The sequence below is a fragment of the Anabrus simplex genome, chromosome 5 (genome assembly GCF_040414725.1).
Source record: "Anabrus simplex isolate iqAnaSimp1 chromosome 5, ASM4041472v1, whole genome shotgun sequence".
NCBI lineage: Eukaryota > Metazoa > Arthropoda > Insecta > Orthoptera > Tettigoniidae > Anabrus > Anabrus simplex.
The window spans coordinates 217,119,954-217,145,077 of NC_090269.1; the positions used below are offsets into that span (position 1 = coordinate 217,119,954).

The 25,124-nt window shown below is 38.6% G+C and overlaps 1 protein-coding gene across 1 annotated transcript in view; it reads left to right on the forward strand.

Moving 5' to 3' along the window:
* Positions 1 to 24,586, forward strand: part of LOC136874446 (fat-like cadherin-related tumor suppressor homolog) — a 671,031-nt gene extending 646,445 nt beyond the window's left edge. The window contains exons 41-44 of the mRNA XM_068227805.1: positions 819 to 953; positions 10,015 to 10,173; positions 12,975 to 12,977; positions 23,983 to 24,586. Of these exons, the coding sequence (XP_068083906.1) occupies positions 819 to 953; positions 10,015 to 10,173; positions 12,975 to 12,977; positions 23,983 to 24,374 (689 nt within the window). The 3' untranslated portion in view covers positions 24,375 to 24,586. The remainder of the gene's footprint in view (positions 1 to 818; positions 954 to 10,014; positions 10,174 to 12,974; positions 12,978 to 23,982) is intronic.
* Positions 24,587 to 25,124: the final 538 nt, after the last annotated feature.

The following is a 25,124-nucleotide window of genomic DNA, read 5'->3' on the forward strand; positions in this document are numbered from 1 at the left end:
CTCTAGTTCTAATTATTATTCTTTCTATCTAAAGTATTTTATCAATTTCAGCTGTGTTAATAGTTTTGAAAATAGTTTCACTTGCATAAGTCACCTCTGGCTGTGTGACTGTTTTATAATGTCTTAATTTTGCAGCAGTTATGTTATTCAAATCAAATCATATCAAATCAAAATACTTTATTTGCAAATGAGGTGTCTACCTTAGTGGCAAATGATACACAAAAATACATTGTTCTCAACAACTAAATTTTAAATTAAAAAGAAAAGAAGTAATTTTTCCTAAAAAACAGTATTATAGAATTTACATTAACAATTTTTTCTATTAAACACACAGCTCATCCTTAATAAATTTATATTATTTACAAAATTCTACTCATAATATCTTCTGTAACTTATACACCAATCAACTCTTATACAGTATGAGGAATCACTTCAAAAAATACTATACAATTGCTATGAGATTTACATGTACATTATTTTTTTCATAAACCCATTTTCGTACCTAACGTGCATAACATTGCTGAAACATGTTTTCTACATCAGATTGTACTCTGGCTGTAAAATGCACTCAGACATCTAGACACATTACTTCCTTTGTGCATTCAAAGGATATTTGATTTAAGGCATAATGTTGCATTACATATTTGAAGAGATATTTCAAAGTCTGTGATTTGAATGATGCATCCAGAGCATGGTATTAAATGTTATACCCTCTTTGTTCTGCAAATGCTTAGTAGTGATTCGTATAGAAAGCCTGAGAACTATATTAGTTAGTCTAAAAATTTAGTTTGTCCTTTTTCTTTTTTTCTTTTTTGCAGACCTGAAACATGCAGCTCTACCAGACTTGCCAAGGGGGATGATGCCAACAGGCCGTCCAGGTCGAGGTTTGCAGTCTGGAGGAACTTCAGCTAATTCTAACAACTCAGTAAATGATGATCCTCGTCTCTTGGGTGGTAAGTGGCCTATAGATAAACATTTTCAGAAAGGCAGTACGAGTTTATAGACTTCACCCAACAGTCTTCTTCTTCCACTGCTTTTCCCACATTCTGGTGGGGTCACAGGTGCAAACTGCATTGCAAAAGTAAATTTGGCATGTTTGATTATTAATTGCCTTTGGAGTTGGTATGGAGAAGTGTGTTACTTGGCAAAAAGTATATTCTAGGTCTGTGTCATGGCCTATGCATTTTTCCATTAAATCAACATTTTAGAAACAGGGTTGTCATCTTGATTGTGTCTGTGCATGTTTCTTTCTTTCACTTCCTTTTTCTTAGGTAGATTGAAGTTCAACAAATAAAAATTAAGTTTGGTATGAATGAATGTGTCCGCCTCTGTGGTGTAGTGGTTAGCGTGATTAGCTGCCACCCCCGGAGGCCCGGGTTCGATTCCCGGCTCTGGCACGAAATTTGAAAAGTGGTATGAGGGCTGGAACGGGGTCCACTCAGCCTCGGGAGGTCAACTGAGTAGAGGTGGGTTTGATTCCCACCTCAGCCATCCTGGAAGTGGTTTTCCGTGGTTTCCCACTTCTCCTCCAGGCGAATGCCGGGATGGTACCTAGCATAAGGCCACGGCCGCTTCCTTCCCTCTTCCTTGTCTATCCCTTCCAATCTTCCCATCCCTCTACAAGGCCCCTGTTCAGCATAGCAGGTGAGGCCGCCTGGGCGGGGTACTAGTCATTCTCCCCAGTTGTATCCCTGACCAAGAGTCTGAAGCTCCAGGACACTGCCCTTGAGGCGGTAGAGGTGGGATCCCTCGCTGTGTCCGAGGGAAAAGCCGACCCTGGAGGGTAAACAGATGATGATGATGATGATGATGATGATGATGATGATGATGGATGAATGAATGAATGTAACGAGTCAGTAATTTAAGCACCCAAAAGGATGAAATAAAGGTAGAATTTATTTATAAAACAAATTATTTTTATTGAAATAGCAATTCTCTTTTCCTAACCAAGTAAGGCTCATTATTCCAGTACAAATTTTTCTAGAATAAACTTCTTCTGTAACATTTACTGTGTATATACTATGAGGTATGTTTTCAAATAGCAAAATGATATCATCACAGTTGGTTGTAAGAAAATCAATAATTTACAGTACACAGGTAACACTGATAATTGCAAAAGGTAAGCATGAGCTCACAACCATTAGGAGACTAGATGAGTGGAACATGGCGTATAGTGTATGGGCTTGAAATTAATACTGCAAAATCAAAGTGAAGATTATAGACTCCAGCCTGACATCACAAGAGTCACTAGGGCATGATAGCTGAGTTGCTTGAACACTGGCTTTTCACCAAGGTGCCTGTGCCTATTCAGGTGGGATTTTTGAAACAAGAAGTGAACTGAACCCCTCCCTTTTCAGATAATATCAGACATATTATGATACGCACAACGGGAGAATCGAGGCATGGACCTCAACTAGGAAAAGCTAATGACACAGCCCTGACCTGGAAATGTCCCTCATTTCAATGCAGTAAGGGATAAACACTAAGACTACAAACAGTAAAATACAAATTAAATTCAAATGAGGGTTTATTGAAAATAATAGAAAAAATTCAAAAAAAGAGAACAAATAGGAAATGAAGCCAGTAATCAAAAAGAGATAATACATACATGTTCAACACCCATCCAACTGGAAATCATATCATTGATGTGTGACCACATCTTTTCTTTTTAAATCACCAGGCTGAAATTATTAATATAACGCTCTTACCTTTTCAACTGTAGTCTCGCTACATAATACCGTGATGCAATTACAATCCACATGGGTTAATTCAATCATTATTTCAGCGAGCATAATGAAATTCCAAGCCCACACGTCTATTATTATTTCCACATCGTCTCAACAATTACTACCCATTATAATTCCGATGCAGCGAGGAGCAGCAAAGAATAGTTAACAATAAAACCCAGAGAAACATAAACAAACATGCAAGATCACATCTTAGCACAGAGAGCAGCATCTCTGGACCAAAGAATTAAAATTCAAAACCAAAGAGAAGCACAGGCATTCCAAATGAAAATAAACAACATGGCGGCCTCCAAGTCAACAAATGGCCAGGATGGACGCCAAGGCAAAACAAGAATAGCCGTACCCACGACAAGCATGAGTTCCAGAAAAAGATTAAAATATTTAATAAACTGATCGGTATGTCATCCTTACTCTCCTTTCACATGCCCACACACGCAAACAAACACGTACACACTGTCAGCATCGGCAAATGACACGAGCAGTTGCACCAGTAAATAAGTTGAACACAATCTCGTATAATGTGACTCACCTGATCACAAATATGGGGTCTCACATATGTTAGGGATAGCGTGCACAGCTCAGACAATTAACAGCAACATATTAGTGACCTAACGGTCATGCATAAGCCCATCACTTATGCACGCCGTACGACCCGAAATGGATCTCCGAGCTGAGACGCAGGGCATACATTCGTACGATGGCAAAATATTTTACAATGCAGTGCACCAAAATAAATCAGTCAGAGACCCAGCCATGAACACAATACTATCACATCAACAACAGACACACAACCCATTCTCGCTCTGAGTACAAGGACGCATATCAATCAGCTATGCATGATAGTGAAGAATGTCTTACAAACACCGTAAGAGCATGGTCAAAATAAAGATTAACATACCTGCCATATCAGTAATTAAAATAATAAGGAGAAAGGTAGTAGGTGTCATGTTTGAATCTGTTATAAACCCATTTATAACATAAGAACGTCGCTCCAATCTGCGAGGGCTCCATCTTTATATTCAGCACACATAACAATGCCAAGATTCACTCCAAAGAGATAAGACAAAGGTCTCGCTGAAAGAAAGATCTTCCATGCACATGACCGAGGGAGCTGCCCTCTAGGGTACAACCATGAAAATACATAAGTCAATTGAAATGAGGCTGACCGTTGCCTTCGAGATATACAAGGCGTGGACATAGCTACTAATTTGTCGCTGAAAAAGCGGCCCGACCGTGTTCACGGTTTGGCCGCTAGATGTCAGGTTTCCGTTCTGTTCTTGGCGGACTTTAACATTGTGATATGTGGAGTAATTGTGATGCTGTGTTGATTTTGTACAATTTATTGTGAATATTGTTTCTGTCGGTGAGTGTCTGTGAGTTTGAGAAGAAGGTGCACTGTTGTGTATCTCTCTGTATTTTGGATGACACTAAAAAAGCATGAAAATTGATGTTCCATAGTTTCCCTTCCAAATGCGGTTTAAGGGAGAAATGGAAGCTAACTATTTCTAGGCAAGATGATATAGTAGGATCTCTTTAGGTACCTAGCAATTCTTCTCATAAAACAGATTTCAGTGTAAGCACATCAATCAAATTTTCTTCTGTTTTCATTGTGTATCCTGTTCACAAACAGTAAAATGTCAAATGCAGGAAGCATCCATGTGCCAAAAATGATGTATTGCCATCAAAATTTAGTAAAAGTTCTGATTCAGATAACAATGAACATACCATATCTTCATACGTCAGCCACAAACCAAAAAGGAGTACAAGTCTCATTTCTATATCAAGGAAAGTCTACAAGTATCTCTGTTAAATCTAAAAAATATACGGATGAGAAAATTAAATACCAGATTACAGAAAATAATCTGTAAATTGAGAAGTAGGACACGGGTAATGAAATCAGAAAAAAGTTTTACGGTGTTTGAACTTGACCAAAAAGCAAACCAAATTGAAAAGCATGCAAAAATTGGTCATTTAGAAGCTTTATTCCTGTTAGAACGAATTTAATTTTCTTATTTATTCATCCGTTTACCCTCCAGGGTCGGTTTTTCCCTCGGACTCAACGAGTGATCCCACCTCTACCGCTCAAGGATAGTGTCCTGGAGCACCAGACTTTGGATCGGGGGATACAGTTGGGGAGGATGACCAGTACCTCGCCCAGGCAGCCTTACCTGCTATGCTGAACAGGGGCCTTGTGGAGGGATGAGAAGATTGGAAAAGACGGGCAGGGAAGAGGGAAGGAAGCGGTCGTGGCCGTGGCCTTAAGTTAGGTACTATCCTGGCATTTGCCTGGAGGAGAAGTGGGAAACCACGGAAAACCACTTCGAGGATGGCTGAGGTGGGAATCGAACCCACCTCTACTTAGTTGACCTCCTGAGGCTGAGTGGACCCCGTTCCAGCCCTCGTACCACTTTTCAAATTTTGTGGCAGGGCAGGGAATCGAACCCGGACATCCGGGGGGGACAGCTAATCACACTAACCGCTACACCACAGAGGCGAACACAAATTTAATTTTACAGGAAGAAAAAAGAGAAATACAGTGAAACGATGCTAAATATTTGCATAACGGGCATAACATCGCTCACCAAACAGCGGCTTCAATACGAATGTCAAAATATCAGATGTGCGGAGGAAAAGATTGGATCGCTGATAATTGGTGAAAGGGTGATTAAACACAAAGTTATTTATGACCGCAATCTCGATCTGCTTATCGGATACTCTGAGGCACAATTAAAGGAATCGGTAAGAAGTGACAAACTCACTATCAGATTTCTCTGCTTCTTTCGTGAATTACTTATTTCGTTTAAGCATATTGTAAGAAATACGTTGTAGAAAATAAGTCAAACAATTGCTCTTGGTCTAACTTTGATCTCATATCTGTTTGCTGCCTTCTGAAATTACTAGTTTTAATGAATTTTTATAGTTTTTCATATTCGAACGTGTTGTAATGAGCGGGCGAGACAGATCAGTAAAGAGAACTCTAGCGGCACTTGCCGGAAGTATCTCGAGGACGAGTCTAATTTGCTGTATTACCCGGCCTTGTGTATCTTGTAGGCAGCGGGCTGACACAAGTTCTTTGCAATATAGAAAACATCAATTTAATGAACATGCCATATTAGCATGTTTCAGAAGTCACATACCTGAGATTTGGTTTCCACTTAAAAAACTAGAGATCCTGTGGCTATGATTAGAATGTCAACAGTCACAAGCTTGCTTCACTTTTCAGTTATTAGATAATTTGTTGTTTTGAATTCATGGGATCCATCATCAACACAGGAGACTTTAAACTTGAAATATTGTAATGAAGAGCAGTTCAACTTAAAACTCATTCACATCCGGAAGAGCACCACCATCACTACAAAAATGAAATTCAAATTTCATGATACATATGATGGAAACTTTGAACGTAAAGCTGGCAGACTGGCACAGGATCAATGTTATGGAAACGTGGTACTATACCAGGTTACTCCGGATACTATGGACAACCCACAGCTGAGTATGAAAATTATATTTTCCACCCTTGTAAGCCAGCAGACCTCAGGTACTTTGTACATATTGCTAGGAGACTAGGGGTAATAGAGAAATTATCAATTGATGGAAAGTCAGTGGGTTAATCGACTCAAGAGCCACAGTGTTGAGAGACTGTAAGAGTAATCCATTGCACTGAAGACAGAAACTCATGGAGGCAAGCTGTTAGCAGGCTTGCAACATTATGCTACCATATCCTTATGAAGAGTTAGACAAGAGACAAACAATCATAGTAAAAATGAATACTGCATATTCTGTGTTCCAGTCACATTTGAAGAACAATATACTGAAATTATTAGAGAATGTTCTGAACAAAGAGTAAGATTTATTGGCCTAGTTTGCAAAATTAAAGCTGCCATTAGCAAACCTAATTTATAGGGTAAACTTTAATTTACTTAATCGAAAATCACCATACAATTTTTCGTGATGAAATATGTAAAAAGTATAATTTTAACCCGACCTTTAATTTTTGAGAAAGAGTTAAAGTATGAATTAATCTGGCAATGTTGTATTGAGAGATAACACTGTCACATGTGTCTTCTTAACCTGTTAACTCTAGTGTATTGAGGAAACGTGTACACTTTCTAAATGGTGCACTGAAAACAAGTACTTCAAATCATTACTTGGATACTTCCATTTATCTCCTGTACAGATTAATGTCCAACTTTGCTTTTACTGAATTTTGTTTGAATATTTACTTATTTGTATATTTATTAGGTTTCAATTTAACTGTCATCATTTATTGTTGACTTACAGCTAGATTGATTTTGTTTGTTTTATAAACCATTACAAGTTGAGCAAGCTTGAAATAGGACAAGAAAGTGTGCATTACAGTTTTAGTGCAGTAAAGTGGTACTATGGGATTCATGTCCAAACTAAAACATGGTGAATGATATGTGAAAGTTACTGAAATGAGAATAATTTTGATTTTTGTAATAATAGGTAAATTTACAAACTCATCAACCTATGAGGGTTGAACTTTAATAGCAGCAACTATTTAATTACCACTGAAACAAAAGAGATATATGTTACCATGTTTTAATGTCCTTCAAAGTATACAACCTGTTACCTGCAATGTGGAAGTTGTAGGATATCTTTAGCAGCACCTGTTATGCTGATATTTCGAACGGAGTAGTGTACTGCCTGACGAATCTCTGGAACAGTCTGAAGCAAATGCCACGAAGTGGTTTCTTCATCTTAGGAATCAAGTCAGAGTCACAAGGGCTTAAGTCTGGGAAGTATGGTGGATGGTACAGCAATTCCCAACCCCAATGACAAAACAAATCAGCCACAGCTTGTGCGGTATGCAACTGAGCGTTGTCGTGCAAAATAATGGGGGGTTCTGCAGAAAATGTTGCTGCTTCTCTCTCAAAACTGGTCACAGGTTGTGTTTCAAAAATGAACACTAATACTGTGCATTGACGGTCTTCTGTAGAGGAACATAATGTGTTAGGATAACACTATCACAGTTGTACATGAAAATAACCATAACTTTCATATTGGTGGGGTTCTGATGAACTTTTGGTCTTCGGTGTGACCTACAATGATGCCATTCGTTCAGTTGGCATTTCAGTTGTGGCTAGTATGATTTGGCCCATGTCTCATCCAGCAAAATTATATGGCATAAGAAAGCCTCTCCTTCGTGCTCATGGCACTCCAAGTGGTTATGAGCAATGTTGTATTGTAACCATTTCTGCATTTCCATCAAATCACGCGGAACTTATCATGATGCAATTTTTCTCATGCCCAGGCATTCCTTTAGAATGGGAAGCACAATCATATGTGCTAATCCAGTGTCTCAGGCCAACTCATGAATCGTATGACGTTGATCAATGTCCAGTAAAGTGGCAATAGCATGCACTTCTTCACTGGCACAAGGATGACCTGGCTGAAGCATGTCTGCCAAAGAGTTGCCTCCTTTCTTGAAGGCTTTTACCCACCGTGCCACTGTTTTGTAAGGCAATGCAGATTCCCCATAAGCCTTTGAAGACCGTGATGACACTCTCATGCTGTACGACCTCTGGCACATTCAGTCTTTATCCAACTCCGTTGTTCCTGTTTTGTAAACATCTTGACAACACTACAGTATCTTAGACCGCTGGCTAACACGAGGCTCTGTTCCTCTTGCGAGTTTGCATGTGCATAATGTGGGAGGGGAGAGTCCATGTGTTCTGAGGTAAGATAGATGTGTAACTCATGTGTGCTATCAGCGACATTATTAGGTTCTGTTGCATGGTGTCTCTACAGCAGTGTTCCCACTATCAAAGTTCCAACCTTCGTATATTTGCTTGACTTGTGAATTTCATTTACTTACACATTGTTTATTTACAATAGATGTTAAAAAAACAGAACCATTCTCAGCAAAGCATAAGTCTGTTCACCTGATTAGGTCTTACCATACTGAGCGAGTGGCTGTGCAGTTTGGGTCACATAGCTGTCAGATTGCATTTGGAAGATGGTGGGTTTGAATGCCACTGTCAGCAGCCTTAAAGACGGTTTTCTGTGGTTTCTCATTGTGTGGTCAGTGTAATGTGAAACAAATTGTAAAAAACAAAATACCTTGGCATATCCTTTGCAATATATTTTCAGCAACCATTGTCACAGCAGCATATAGCCTTGCTACAAGAACGTCTGTGGTCTTAAGTGGCTCCTCATAGGCCAGCCCTGTGATCTAGGTGTAGCCAGCCTGCCTCTTACCTAGAGGCCCTGGCTTCTGTTCCTGGCCAGGTCAGGGACTTTAACCTGGATCTGAGGGCTCTCAGCCTATGCAAAAACAATTGAGAAGCTAACTGACGGTGAGATAGTGGCTGGGCTGTGGTCTAGGAAGCCAAGAATAGCTGACAATGAATCACCCTGCAAACTGCACCATTTCATTACATACCAGATGGAGGTGATTGTCATGCAACATCCAAAGAGCTAATGACTGATGTTCAGTGTTCATTGGAAAAGGACAAACTGAATGACTGTGACAGGATTTGAAGCTCTGTCCCCTACACATTCCCACTTCAACTACTTTTTCAACATCATCTGGTAAGTCACAGAATGTAAATAAATGAAATGAAAATTATCAAAAGGGGGAAAAATAAGTTAAATAAAAGTGAACAAATGACTGATTAAAATATTCTAGATAAAACCTTCTAGATAAATTTTAATAAAGAGATTCATCAATTAATTAAGAGAATAGAATTTACTCGAGTAAAGAATTGAGGTACAGCTTATCAGTGCATGTATTATGAATCATGCATATTACGCCAACGTTACCAGAACAGTCAGGTTCAGAAGACATGTTTGAAGGGATTACTTCACTTAACCGAGCACCTAAGTACAACATTGCCAAATTGTTTCATGTTTTAACTACTTATTTCTCAAAAATTGAAGTTTACAATGAAGAATTGCATGGTAGAATCTGATTGTGCAAATTTAGGCTCATCTTGTGTTTAAGGAGACTGTGATATATATATAATATTGGAAGAACCATTATTCTGCTGATGAAATCAAATAGTAATTTCTTGTATAAAATCACATATTAAGTAAAATTACTTTATCTTTTCCTCATCAGAGTCCAGTTGACCTGATGTAATTACTGTACCTTCTTTGCTGTGTCTTGTGTCTTTTACACTTTTGCCCATGAAAATAAATTTTCATCTGAATTTCATGCCTGCTCAGACTGATATTATATACATATATATATATACACTTAAAATTATTTAAATAGTTAATCTGGTTTCTAATTTGGCTGTAGGTTATCACTGGGATTGTTCTGATTGGGTAAACCACAGCCACAACCCACTGCCCAACATTACAGAAGTACCTGGTAGTGAAGTGCCAGATTCTTCAAGCTTTCACAGTAATGAGAGCAATGAGTCAAATACTCATCATGGAAACCTAGTTCTCCCTCCAGGTATGTTATATTTAAAGTATAGTGTTGTGTGTTTTCTGTTATTTAAAACCATGTGGGTGGGGCCAATAGAATACATCCCTGGTAGCCCCTGCTTATTGTAAAAGGTGACTAAAAGGGACATCAGGGAGCATGGGTTAGTAACTATGGTTCCCCTAGCAGAGTCTAGCATTACTTCCACTTGCTTATGTCATGCCCCTCATTTTCATCTTTCCTACCTAACCACGGTTGGTCAATGTCCTGCTTTTCATATACCATAGTTAATATGCTTCCTTTTCCTTTCTAGTGTGTCAGTAGGCCTACATCTTGCAGTCTTTACATTCTAGCTCCTTGTGGAAAAACAAGGAATACTGTGAATAAAGAAGTGCTCAGCCAAATAGAGGTACATTTTTCTGCATCTTCGCCCATGCGACCAAATTAGTTTGCAAATTTCTGTTTCTATAAATGACGTGGGTAGAATCATTATTGACATACAAGTGGAGATGTTGATGAAAGCTAAGTTTATTAAATTGAAATTTTATATCATTTCAATCATACTGACATTCAGAAATATAATAATTCATCACTGAGCGACAAAAAACAAATTCAAACAAAAACAGATGTGTATTTTTAACATTAGACAATATTGGAAGATTAACCTCCCAGAAATGTTCATCTAACTTCTAAGTCAGCATTCATCCAATCCATTCATCCAATATATTTCACCACAATAGCTTAAACTGGTACACTTTTGTGTTCCACTTTTACAAAACTCAAAGGACACAATCGCTTGAATTCGCAAAACCTATTCGATGCAGGCGGAGCAGCAAGTAAAAGCTAGTAAACAATACATCAGAGACATTCACAGGAAGTGAGTGGCTCCATAAGAAATATGCTCTTTACAACTAAAACTTAAAATGATTGGATTTAAATACAGAAAAGAAGTTCAGTGTTTTTACACAATAATGGCAGCAGACAACAGTACCAATTTGACAAACCCCTCTACACTATTTAATCTTGAATTTTCACTGTGGCATGAACATACTGCATTCTTCTTCACCTTATTCCCCTTTATTTGCTCTAGATTGTTCCCATATAATACAAAAAATACTGAATTTTACAGTAGAATGTTCTAGAAATAGTAAGTTTGAGTGGTGTTTTTAAAAGTAGGAAAGATCATAATATGAAGTTAAAATTGGAATTCAAGAAGTCACATTGGAGCAAATATTTGTTTATAGGAAGGGGAGTTAGGGATTGTAATAATTTATCACGGGAGGTGTTCAATAAATTTCCAAATTCTTTGCAGTTATTTAAGAAAAGACTAGGAAAACAACAGATAGGGAATCTGCCACCTGGGTGACTGCCCTAAATATAGATCAGTAGTGATTGATTTAAATTCTTGTCTTAAGTTTGCGATGCCTATGGAACCTTTCATTTTCACATCCTTCATGGCCCTTTCCTATTTTTTGCCAATACCTTCATTCTTTGAAGTGTCAGATGTCTTCCACTTTCCTTCTGATTAGTGTTAATAGAGAATGGTTGCCCAGTTGTACTTCCTCTTCAAACAATCACCACCACATTAATAATAACATTTAATAACATTTTGTCAAAAACTCTTCTATGGTAATGTTGATTAGACAGACTTACAACAGTCATTAAATCTGCATAGTCTTTCATAACGCCATAAACTTCTAGATATACTTTTTATTTTTAAGCTATTCCACTCCTAAATTTCAATGATCCAGATAGGCTCATAAGATTTAATCATGCCTGTCCATTGACTGGCATAGAACTAACTATGCATTCCATGGCCCAATTGTAAGATTGTCAAGATCTTTAAATAAAGTGGATATTGATGTATTAATTGCTCATTATATAATATGACAGGTCACTTGTACAATACCTGTAAGTGCTTTCTTTTTTCCTGCATTTACCTGTTTTACAGTGAGAATAAATATTGTAATTTTCTTTTTACGCTCCTTTTGATTCCTTCCTTTATTTTTTGTGTTTTGTAATGTAGAAAATGGTATTACCATTAATAAAGTACAGTAGAGTCTCGATTATCCGACGTAAACGGGACCTGGAGTACGTCGGATCACCGAAAATGTCGGATAATACAGAATAACTTTGAAAATGAACTTAAACAAGCACGAAGGCTAAAATAATGACATGTTTTACGGTGCTCTACTTATTGAATTACCAATTCAATTGTACAGTACATGCAGTATTAAACGAAAACATTCCAGATGTCTTACGAAAAGAAACTTTTCTCCACAGATAATAAGCTACCTAATACCGTACCGTTTTTGCCACCGATCACGCCACCCAGCACTGGCAGGAAAATTAGGGTCCCCTTCATTAAACTCCTTCTCGAAATACACAGCCTTTTCCTGCAGAATGGTGCCAGATATTGGCAGGCCTTTTTTCCCGGTGTTGAGATACCAAAGAAATATTGCTTCACTTACTTTTTCGTACTGACATTTTTTCATTGTTTTTCTCTGCTCTGGTGGAGCACAACTTTTTAATTTCTTCCCTCTGTATTTTCCAGTCTCCCACTGTAACACGTCTAACACCATAATCTGAAGCCACTGTTTGAAGAATTTCCCCTTTGTCCAGTCTCTTTAATGCACTCAATATGTGTTCCATAGAAACAGTCACTTTCTTCCATTTACTCGCCATACTCACAGAGGATATCAAAACTATAACATGCGCACCCAACCAATACTACAATGACTGAAGACTCACTGCACCTGTCCTTGAGAAAAACCCAGTCCCTACCGCCAGCGTTCAGGCCAGTGCTTGTCCCATGGTCGCACCCTCCACAGCTGGTGTGCCTGAATTTAGTCTCCACCAAAAGTTGCAATTAAGTCTAACAGTGTCGGATAACACGGAATGTCGGATAAGCGAAGGTCGGATGAGCGAGGCTCTACTGTATTATTATTATTATGTCACCTCCGTAGTGTAATGGTTAGCACTATTAGCTGCCGTCCTCGGTGGCCTGGGTTCGATTCCATTGTCAGAAATTTAAGAATGGCAGGACGGCTGCTATGTGGTTAAAATGGTTCATGCAGCTCACCTCCATTAGGGGTGTGCCTGAAAAGAGCTACACCACCTCAGGATAAGGACACAAGTTTACTTTTTAAATTTTTTTTTTTTTTTTTTTTTTACATCGTTATGCCCTACTCAGGAGCACGGTTGAACTTGCTTAGCTGATGTGTTGGCCTTCTTTTCCTCCCAAAATCTCTTTATCCTCTCACTGAGCTTCTTCCTTCGTTTTCTGTCCAAGTTATAGTAGCTCTGGTGTTGGGTTTGTCTTCAAAGTAGTGATTGTCGATTTTGGTTCTGAATTTACATCTGTCCTGTACACTGATCTCTATACATGGATCGCTGATGGCAGGTCTCCACTGCAGGAGAAAGTACGCCAAGTTGAGTGCGCGGTTCGCCATGTTGGCGTACCCAACCTAGAGCTCTCCTTATGGGGAAGCAAAGATAATATAGTCAATTTTAAGTCGCAGTTAATGGCGCATTGGAATAATTAAAAATAAAGAGACATGTTCACTCAAAGCATAAGGACATTGGGATCACTGACACGTCATTCCGAGGTCACTAAATCTCCGGGATAGCAATAAACATGAGTGTATAATAACGGCCGACAAATATTAACTTAGGCGCTGAATACATGCAATTAGCGATCGGTAACACAATACAAGTGAAAACCAGTTTCTGGAAACATTGCTGTAAATTGTATACATATATGCCACGAAATTATGCATTCTTAAAATGATGTACCTATAAAAGTAGCTCACTATACAGGCCTAGGTTCGACATACCATAATCGGTGCTTGATAATGAATTCCTGTTTCTATGAAATAACGCGCATATTATCAAATTAAAATATCAGTGAAGCAAATGTACACATTTATAAAACCAGCAAATATTCAAAACTTGTCAATATATCACATTACCTGCAGCTTAATTTACTATTACAGACCTCTTTAATTAAATTCAGCTACCAAAGCGATATTGATAGTCATCATCAGATATATGTAACACCAGTTAACAGTCCCAAATACCACGAATTGTATAATGGGATAGCCCCAAACACCCACCACACTTTCCCTTCTCCCACCCATAATTATTACTGATGTAAATAAGGTCTAGAATTCCCCCAGACTTCATTTTCTAAGATTGTTATAAGGTCACGTCAATTATTTTATCAAAACCGTCAGTTTAATTACGAGAAATAAAAAAATATATAAGTAAATTTTTACTTGCAGTTAATGTTCAGTAAAATTGAAAACAGTTGGCTGTACATCACTTCTAAGGTGTACTGTTTGTCCATTTCTATCAAAACAGTCTTCCTCTAAGTGATCCGAGCAGAGAACAGCTGTTTTAGAAGGCTCCCAATTCTCCCGCCTGATACTCCTAATCGATGATCTTAGATGTTCGGGTCTCGAGAAAGGAAACCTACAAAAATTAATTGCCATTTTGCTCCCGGAATATGCGAAATAAGATACAATAAACCTAAAACTCAAAACACTACCCTAGGAAGATTCTTATGTACAGTATAAAACTCCCCGATGAAATGATTTCTCCTTCTACTGATCGGTTCTGTTTGTACATCCATAAGCTGAACACTGCGGTATGTTAATACCCCGTAGAATGTTTCTTCATTCATATTTCAGATAAACACATCATCTGTCGGCTTTTTCCCTCGGACACAGCAAGGGATCCCACCTCTACCGCCTCAAGGGCAGTGTCCTGGAGCTTCAGACTCTTGATCGGGGATACAACTGGGGAGAATGACCAGTACCTCGCCCATGCGGCCTCACCTGCTATGCTGAACAGGGGCCTTGTGAAGGGATGGGAAGATTGGAAGGGATAGGCAAGGAAGAGGGAAGGAAGCGGCCGTGGCCTTAAGTTAGGTACCATCCCGGCATTCGCCTGGAGGAGAAGTGGGAAACCACGGAAAACCACTTCCAGGATGGCTGAGGTGGGAATCGAACCCACCCACCTCTACTCAGTTGACCTCCCGAGGCTGAGTGGACCCCGTTCCAGCCCTCATACCACTTTTCAAATTTCGTGGCAGAGCTGGGAATCGAACCCGGGCCTCCGGGGGTGGCAGCTAATCATGCTAACCACTACACCACAGAGGCGGACTCAGATAAACACATACATATTTAAATTGAATCTTGGAATCCACAAGTATACTACAAGGCAACGAACCTAAATTCGTAAAATACACTATTATTTACTTTGCAATAACAAAGCACAGAACACTCGTGGAACTACAATCAAGAGGCCTGGCATCACTGAACTAAGCATAAACAAAGCAAGCGCGCTCCTCGTGGTCTACGCACCGTGCGCTCACTGCCATCTTACTGCACCAGTCATCTTCTATTCGGCTTACTGCTACCCAAGCTACCAGCCATCCAGGTATAGAGATCAGTGGTCCTGTACAATGTCTTCTGAGATGTTGATTTCCTGGAGATCTGTTTCAATTTCTTGAAGCCAGCTGTTCTTGGTTTTAGACGAAAGGGCCAGGTTGAAAATTCTTATAGTTAGCCTGTTAGTGTTCATTCTGATAATGTGTCCATAAAATTTCAATCGTCTTTTCCGAAAAGTGTGAGAAATTTTTTCAGAATGACAATATATCTTCTGGGATGATTTTTTTCTCCATATTCCATCTATACAAACTGGGCCAAAAATTTTTTGTAAAATTTTCCTTTCTTGTTTCTCAATGTCTTTTGTTAAAGATCCACCACCAATGATTAAGGTTTCTGAGGCATATTACGCTTCAGGTTTGATCACTGTATTATAGTGTCTAAGTTTTGCATTCTGAGATATTGATTTTTTATTATACCTGTTTCGAAGTGATCCTGTATGCTTTCTGTAATTAGCAAATTCTTTCTTTATTTGCTTCGTGGTTTAAACCAGAGAGCTGAGTAATTTCTCCCAGATATTTAAATTGGTTCACTTGAACAATTTTGGCAAATTTAGTTATCTTAGGTTGTCCATCTAAGTATCGTGAGGCTCCTTCCATGTACTGAGTTTTCTCATATGAAATTTGAAGTCCCGTTTTGATGGCAATTTCATGCAGTTTTTCAATGGAATGAATTGCTTCATGCCTATTATTGGAAAGGATTGCTATGTCATCAGCAAAGGTCAGACATTGCACGTGAATTCTGTCTTTACGTAGTCTTCCAAGGGTTATTCCTTTAGTTTCCTTTTCCCAGGTCCTGATTACTTTCTCAAGTACCAAGTTAAACAGTAACGGTAATAAACCATCCCCTTGACGGACCCCAGCGTTAACAGGAAAAGGCTCAGATATTTCGCCTAGGAATTTAGCTTTTGAAGTTGTGCCAGTTAATGTTTGTTTGATTAATTCTCTTGTTTTTTTATCCACTTGAAATTCTTCTTCTTCTATTATTATTATTATTATTATTATTATTATTATGCACATAGGGTTAATGGCTCTATTGCGTAAAAAAAGATTGTTATAAATATCTCACATTTGCCTTGGATGAATAAGAATGGATATCAGAGACCACAACTGGTGGAGAAGCCTCGTTCGCCGACCCATCGCTTAAAATAGAACGACGTGGGATATGTACTACGTATGTATGTATCAAAATATGACGACCCTGCAATGGAAATCGGCTTTACGAATAGGAACTTGGAATGTAAGAACCCTGTATAAACCTGGATCTCTCAAAAGTCTCAGGCAATAGTTGGAGAAGTATAGAGTGGGAATTGCTGCAATTCAGGAGACTAGTTTATTAGGTAATGGTATACAAGACACGGAGAAGTATACACTTTTAAAGAGTGGTAAAGAAACTGGACCCCACGAATTTGGTACTGCATTTTGTGTCCAAAACTCACTAGTATCGTCAGTGCTTGTCCTTTGAACATGTGAATGAAAGACTACACTATATGAGGGCACATTTTAAATGGTTTAACATATAATTTGTGAACTGCCATGCCCCGACAAATGACAAGGATGATCATATTAAAGACTCCTTTTGCCGGGCTGAGTGGCTCAGACGGTTAAGGCGCTGGCCTTCTGACCCCAACTTGGCAGGTTCGATCCTGGCTCAGTCCGGTGGTATTTGAAGGTGCTCAAATACATCAGCCTCATGTCGGTAGATTTACTGGCACGTAAAAGAACTCCTGCGGGACTAAATTCCGGCACCTCGGCGTCTCCGAAAACCGTAAAAGAGTAGTTAGTGTGACGTAAAACAAATAGCATTATTATTATTAAAGACTCCTTTTATGAGGATTTGTTAGAACTGTGAACTAAATTACCCAAACATGATGTCAAAATGATTTTGGGTGATTTCAATGCAAAAGTTGGAAAGGAAGACATTCTTGTGCCAACAATAGGAAGGGAAAGTCTGTATGACAAAAGCAATGATAATGCCATTAGACAAATTTATTTTTCTACATCCACAAACATGAATGTGCAGAGTACCACCTTCCCACATAAAGAAATACATAAGGAAACATGGTATTCGTGTGACGGTAAGACTGCCAATCAAATAGATCATGTTCTAATTGATAACAGGCATAGAAGCTCCATAACTGATATTGGAGCTTACAGAGGAGCTGAGATAGGATCTGATCACAATATGATAATTGCTTGTGTTAAAATTAAATTGAAAACCTCTTATAAGTCACAAATGACAAAGTTTGTGAACAAATGTGGAATAACGCAAAACAAATCATGACAACAGTAGCAATGAAAGTGATACCGAAAGGTGTTAGCAAGAAAAAGAAATGGTTCAATGAGGCATGTCAAGATGCAGTTGATGAAGTGGCAGTATGGTGTAATAAGTGGCTGCAGTCTAATAAGAATGTAGTTGAAGAACTATACAGAGAAAAACAGAAAGAATGTAGTAAATTAATTTGTAGAAAGGAAAAAGTCTACCTGAGACAACAAATAGAATCAATCCAAGATGACTACAGAAACAGGGACATCTGCAAGATGTATGGAACTGTCAACACAATTAGAAAAGGATTTCAACCAAGGTCAAGTATTATGAGAGATAAGTCTGGAAATGTAATTGTTGATCAGGACAAATTATTAAATTATTGTAAGCAATACTTCAATTACTTGCTGAAATGTGCTGATCCAGAAACCTGTGTTGGTAAACCATCTAGTTCCCCATCAGAAGAACAAATACCAGAGCCATCATATCAAGAGGTATTACAAAGTATTATAGTTTAAAAAACAGTAAAGCTTCAGGTAGTGACAACATTCCTGCTGAGCTTATTAAACGTGGTGGAGAAAGGTTACATAAATACATATATCATTCTAAGGATATGGCACGATGAAATTATTCCAAAAGAATGGCAGGAAGTACTTATTGTCCCAATTCATAAAGGAGGGAAAAAGGAAGAACTTCAAAATTATCATGGTATACCTCTTGTAAACACGGCCTACAAAACTCTGTCTTTTATTCTTTTACAGCGTATAAAACCATTTGCTGAAAATGTTTTTGGGGACTGTCAGAACGGTTTTCGTAGTAACAGATCCACTACAGACAACATGTTTGCAATTAAGACTATTAATGATAAGATGTATTCCTCTTCATAGATTACTTCAAGGCATATGATTCAATCCATAGAGAAGGACTATGGAACATCTTGATGGAATTTGGCTTTTCAATAAAATTAATTAACATGTGCAAACTGCATATGGATGGTAATGTTAGCTGTGTTTTGCTCAAGGGCAGAAAATCAAGTTCCTTTCCAGAATCAAACTGGACTGAGACAAGGGGATGCACTAAGTCCTCTTCTATTCAACATTGCACTGGAGAAGATTGTCAGGAAATTAGCTTTTGTACCTGTTGGCATCATATTGGGGAGACAACATAAAGTCCTTGCATATGCAGATGATATTGTTGTTATTGGCCGCAATGAATTATAAATTAGGCAGTTATGTGTGGAACTAGAGAAAATGGCAGCAAAAACTGGCTTATGCGTAAATGATAAAAAGACACATTACCTGGTTGTACAGAGACCGAATCATGAGGAGGTTGACAAATTGCCTTTGAAGATTGGGAAATATGTATTTAAAAGAGTAGAAGAGTTTAAATTCCTTGGTATATTAATCGATGAGCAAAACCGAAGGCAACAGGAACACCAAGCTAGAATTAAGAATGCAAATAAGGCATTTTATTCAATGAGCCCTATATTAGGCACTAAGTTTTTAACAAGGAATGCAAAAATGATTATCTACAATACAATCATTCGACCTGTACTTCTGTATGGTTCCGAGACATGAAGTATAACCAAGAAAGAGCAACAGCAGTTGCAAGTCTTTGAGAATAAAGTTTATAGAAAAATATTTGGCCCATGGTACAAACCTATCTCTCAAAGCTAGCAGAAAAGATCTAATTATGAGATTTACACCCTCTCTCAACAACACACTGTGCTGGGCTGGACATGTACTGAGCATACAGGATGACAGAGCATCAGTAGATCTATACAATGGATCTCTTAATGGGAAAAGACCTTCAGGAAGACCCCAAAGCACCAGGAAGAAGGAGATCAACAAGGTATGCCGGATCCTCCAAATTGTTAACTTGGAAAAGGAGGCGCAAGATCGAAAAGGATGGAAGAGGATTGTGGGATCGGCACGGGAACTTCACGTCCCTCAGAAGCCTACGGAGTGTGTGTGGTGAGTATTATTATTGTTGTTGTTATTTCGGGGTGCAATGTCATGACGCGCATAACTCTCGTTTGAGATTCTGGAGACTGACGTCACTACTCTCAGTGCATCTTGAGGTGTACATAGTGTTATGATTGGTGGGGTATATAGAACCAAGCATGTATGTATGCAGCAATTCATGGAAGATAGTAATCCATATAATGCAATGATTATTTAAAGACACATTGGCAAGCTATCCAATCAGAAACACCGAGCTTGATAGCTGCAGTCGCTTAAGTGCGGCGAGTATCCAGTAATACCAATATAAATGGTCCGTAATTGGACATTATAAATTTTCCAGCTAACTCATTCCTAGTTGCCAGCGTTTCGCCCTCGTGTGCTAGGCTGGGCTCATCAGTTGGTACCTAGCACACCTACCAAGACGCTGGCTAGTGCATACCGTGGAGGCCACTGCGTAGGCTAATTTTAGCCACCGGCAGTGCCAATGCACTATGAGACACAGTATTCGGGAGATTGTGGGTTCGAACCCCACTGTTGGCAGCCCTGAAAATGGTTTTCCGTGGTTTCCCATTTTCACACCAGGCAAATGCTGGGGCTGTACCTTAATTAAGGCCACGGCTGCTTCCTTCACACACTCCTAGCCCTTCCCTGTCCCATCGTCGCCATTAAGACCTATCTGTGTCGGTGCGACATAAAGCAACTTGCAAAAAAAAAAAAAAAAAATTGCCAATCAGAAACAGGCTGGGATTGATGAGAGGTCCGTGGAGGGAACAAGAAGAATAATAGTAAGATTTAACCAAGACAATATATTCTTTCCACTCGAAAGATAACCAGAATAAAACTCAACATTTCACAATATCGAAAAGTACAAGAAAAACGTTTGATTAGAAACAACGTATTTACAAGAAAGCCCTAAACCATTTACAAAATCTTACATGAGGCAATTCAAAAAAGAAAAAAAGATGTAGTGAACTACAAGGCTCAGCCCAACGAGATCAATGAACACAGTTTTAAAATCAAGAAAAGGAAAAGGAGGGCAACGGGGAGGGAACAGGATGGGATCACAACAGTGGGAGTCGCACAAGCATGTAAAGATGTGGAGTGCAAAGTTTGTTCATAGTGTGTTGGTAAGTCCAGGCCCATATTCAACCATTCAAATCTCTTTACTCTATGTATTATCTTGTGGCCATTATTTGTTTAAACAGTCATGTACAACTCAAACTGGCCATACAGATGAAGTTAAAATTAGGCCCTGATTGCCAAAATCCACTGGGCAAATAATAATAAATAATAAGACACTCTGTTGCTCACCCAATCTGGAAGAAATAAAAATAGAGTTTCCCAGCATAATACTGGGAACTCATTGGACAACCCTCCAACCTCACTTGGTATCAGCACTGGACGGAAGACCAAGGGATCGGAGGATGAATTTATAGGGCGTCAGAAAGTTTGTGAAGCGCAGATGGCTTCAAGAAACAGCATTTAGTGATGTAGCGAGTGACGTAACCTAGTGGTAGTTCAGTACGTGGTAAGATGTCCAGCAGGTCAGGCGATACGCGAGGCAGCAGCGAGAGTACAAGGCCAAATAGATGAGTGCTTGTAACGGCGTGTTGAGTAAGTCAAGCGATGTACGAGAGAACAGCGGCCATACAGAGTCAAGTAGGTGAGTGGTCGTTACACTAGTGATGGGCATCCTCTCATTCGAGATACTCGAGATTGACGGCACTACTCTCAATGCATCTCGAGGCACGCTCTAGTTGGACCTCAGTCAGGACGAATATTATAGAAGTCATTCCTAAATGGGCTATCTTGTGATCATGTATATCATTAACAGGCAGAAACAACTAAATTGCTAATAGAAGAAACTGTAACATTGTTGAATATACAAAATAAAAAGATAAAATCTCTTCCACTTAAACACGTGTAATATAAAGCAATCATAATGTAATCAAAACCTGATTACCTTGTGGCCATTTTATCAGATATCTATACATACCTTCAGATCTGATATTAACTGTAATTGGTCTTGAATGATCCTTCTCATAGAAACGATCTATCTGTTACCATACTTATACAGCGTGATTCAGCCGCCCCTTCCAATGTAGTTTTATGCAATCCACAATATTCATTCTGTCCTGAAAACATCTGCATTGCCGATATGTTCAGACAACACAACCAGATATCTTGGTATTTACCGCCTCACCATGATAGGATGCCGTAATGTTATAATCGTATTAAACACTGGAAGACAGCGTGTACCTTCTTGATCATATGAACCTGACATGCCGGCGAAACACTAAATTTATATTTGTGACCATAGTAAACCTAATACTTGCTGTAAGCTGCCCAGTGTGTTGTACAGAACCATAGTGTAGTTGGTAAAGGCAATGCAGAGCGGGCTTGCATGTCAAGTAGAAAGTTCGAGTCCAGGGCGAAGATTACAAATTTTTGAAATATTTGTTTAATACGACCTGCATGCCATGTAAGTTCAACACCCGCTTTCATGCAAATTGTGTGTGAATGAATGTGTTTCAGAGCTGGGTCTAAATAATGTCTTCCATCTGAAATCAGTGAAGGATTATTAAAATGAAGCATTGATATATTATATATGTGCTATTCATATTTGACAACCATGCGTGTAATATTAGTGTAATATTATACAAAATGAAAAATATATGGCTGAATTATTGAACAAATGAGCAATAATCTTTGGGATTGTATGGAACATGATCACTATTACTACTAAACAAGTTTTCATTCCATCCATGAAGTGGACGGTGGCCTTCTAGACAGTAACGTCATCTCTCGGGCCAGGGATATGGTGAAGGAGATGTTCTGAGGTGAGGGAGGTTGGTGACTGTGGCCTATACTAGAAATTGTCCTGGCATTCACCTTAGTGCAGGAGAATGGAAAACCATGGAAGACCATTCTCAGACCAGCCAACTGTGGGGACTAGCCCCTCTCCATCTCCCGAATACAGTGGCATAGGGCCGTAGCCATGCCTCCTCTGCTCGGTTGGACGGACGAAATGCAGAGCTATTGGACCACGCACCAGCCTTGGCCATTTGTGGGTCGAAACCTACTATGCATCCTCTGACCAATACAATAACTTCAGAACAAAAGTAAAATGTAGGAAATATATAAGTTGACTGCGAGTAGATTATCAACAAGTAGGCATAACATTGTCGTTAGTTGATCAGCAGACAAAGTATAGCCGAGGGATATCACACTGCATGCGCACATGATGTCCCAATACAACTTTGAGATAGGGTTACGAGTCATGGACTGCATCGGTTGTACAGAATGCATCGAGAACTGTGTATCACGCTTCCCAACACTAGCTTGGGACACAGGTCGCGTACACCTGACGTCACGATACAACACTGAGATAGCATTACGAGGCAGGTACTGCATTGATTGCTCAGAATACATCGAGAGCTTTGCATCACGTGACCCATCACTAATACAATGTACCTTGCTCTCAGTAATTTACACATGAAGGAAAGTTTTCCAACACTCTCCCAACTTGCATGCTAGAAGGGTAAATGATGATAATGACAATGCTACTTTTTACATTGAAACTTAATTTTAAGTTACTGTAATATTTGTACTAGCACTCTTTCATTATATCATTCAGTTAAGAATAAATATTTAGTCAGGACTCAGATTTCATAATGAATACTGGAGAAATTTATATTTGAGTTATTGGTATAAAAGCTACTTTATAATGTCACCCACTCTATGACAGAAAAATTTGAACAATACTATGTATCTTGGAAAACAACACATCTGGGATTCCTCATGATCAGCATGTGAACACAATTGACAGACATGCATAGTACTTGTATTTGATTGAAAAACAACCTTGGTATCCATACAGTATTACACCTAAGTTTTTGTTGAACTTTCAATTAACTTTGCATTTATAACACTGCATTTATCTCTCACTCATGTGTGAGCACTGAAAGGTGATGTTGCACTGAAGACTAATGTAAGAAGAGTGAGATCTGAAATCCTTTACTCTTCTGCTGTAGTATTTGTTTATATTGACTTTGATATTTGTGTCAGAATATGTGTGTGGTAGCAGTATTACTAAAGATGATAGTGTATTTAAATCCATGTAGTTTTACACACTTTCTTATTAATGTATCTTTTTTCAGTGTTGGGACCCTTGGACCCAGTACGAGATATTGAAACTCTAAATGAGGACCAGGAATCTGAATATGTGGGCGACTCAGAATATTTGGATAGTGGTGGAGAAGACTTTCACATCAACTTGCACAACCTTCCTCAATTCAATGAGACTGAAACAGAAGAAGACATAGTGCCTTATGGATTTCCTAGTAACAGGCGGTGCAATGGTGAGGATGAAGACAATTCAGTGATCACTGTACTTGGAGAACGAGCTTCTTTATTGGGGGGGTGTACAAGTACTAGTGACCTATCCACTAACCTCTGTGACCTTGAAGATTCGGAATTTGAAAGTTCAGAACTGAAGAAACTCAATCAAAGAAACTGGATTTCAACAGGTATCACTCAAACCTCAGTGTGACCAAGCGATCTGTCACCTCAGGGTGACAGTAAGACTCTTCCTATCGAACCTCTTGCCATTGAGCAGGATCAGGAACATACTTCATTAACTCTGTTAACGTCATTCCAGAGGAAATGTGCCATAAATGGAAGTCTGAAAGTGGACAGCTAATAAGTGTAAATTTGTTTTTGATACTGCATTGAATTGTACAGCTAAGGAAATGTATTGTTTTACTCAGAACAGTGTGTTGTCCATTTTTTATACCTGGTATGTTCATACCGTCTTTAATAGAGCTCTTAAATGGAGTGAAGATATAGCAATCTTAAGTTTTTTGACAACTACCTTACACAGATATTTATACAAAATTCTTAGAAATAATTTATTACAAGGATCCACCTATTCATTACCTGATTGAGGCTATTCACATTAAATAGGTGTGTTAAAACCGGTACATGTTTCAGCCCCTATTAGAGCCATATTCAGCTAGAATGCTAAAACTTATTGACCACATAGTTGTGATACATTAAAAACAAATTGTACACATCAAAACCATTGATATATTGTGAGACATTTGAACACACTCTTCATTAAAAACTACGTAAAAATTTGTTTGAACTGTTTTTGGTAGAATTATTGTAAAAGATATTCATTGGAGAAATAACTTCTGTTATAAAAAAGTCGTTAAGACAATTACATATCAAGTGAGACTGGAAGAGATTTTTTATCTAAAGTTGTTCTGTGGATCTTGTTTTTAACAAACTTGTATAAATG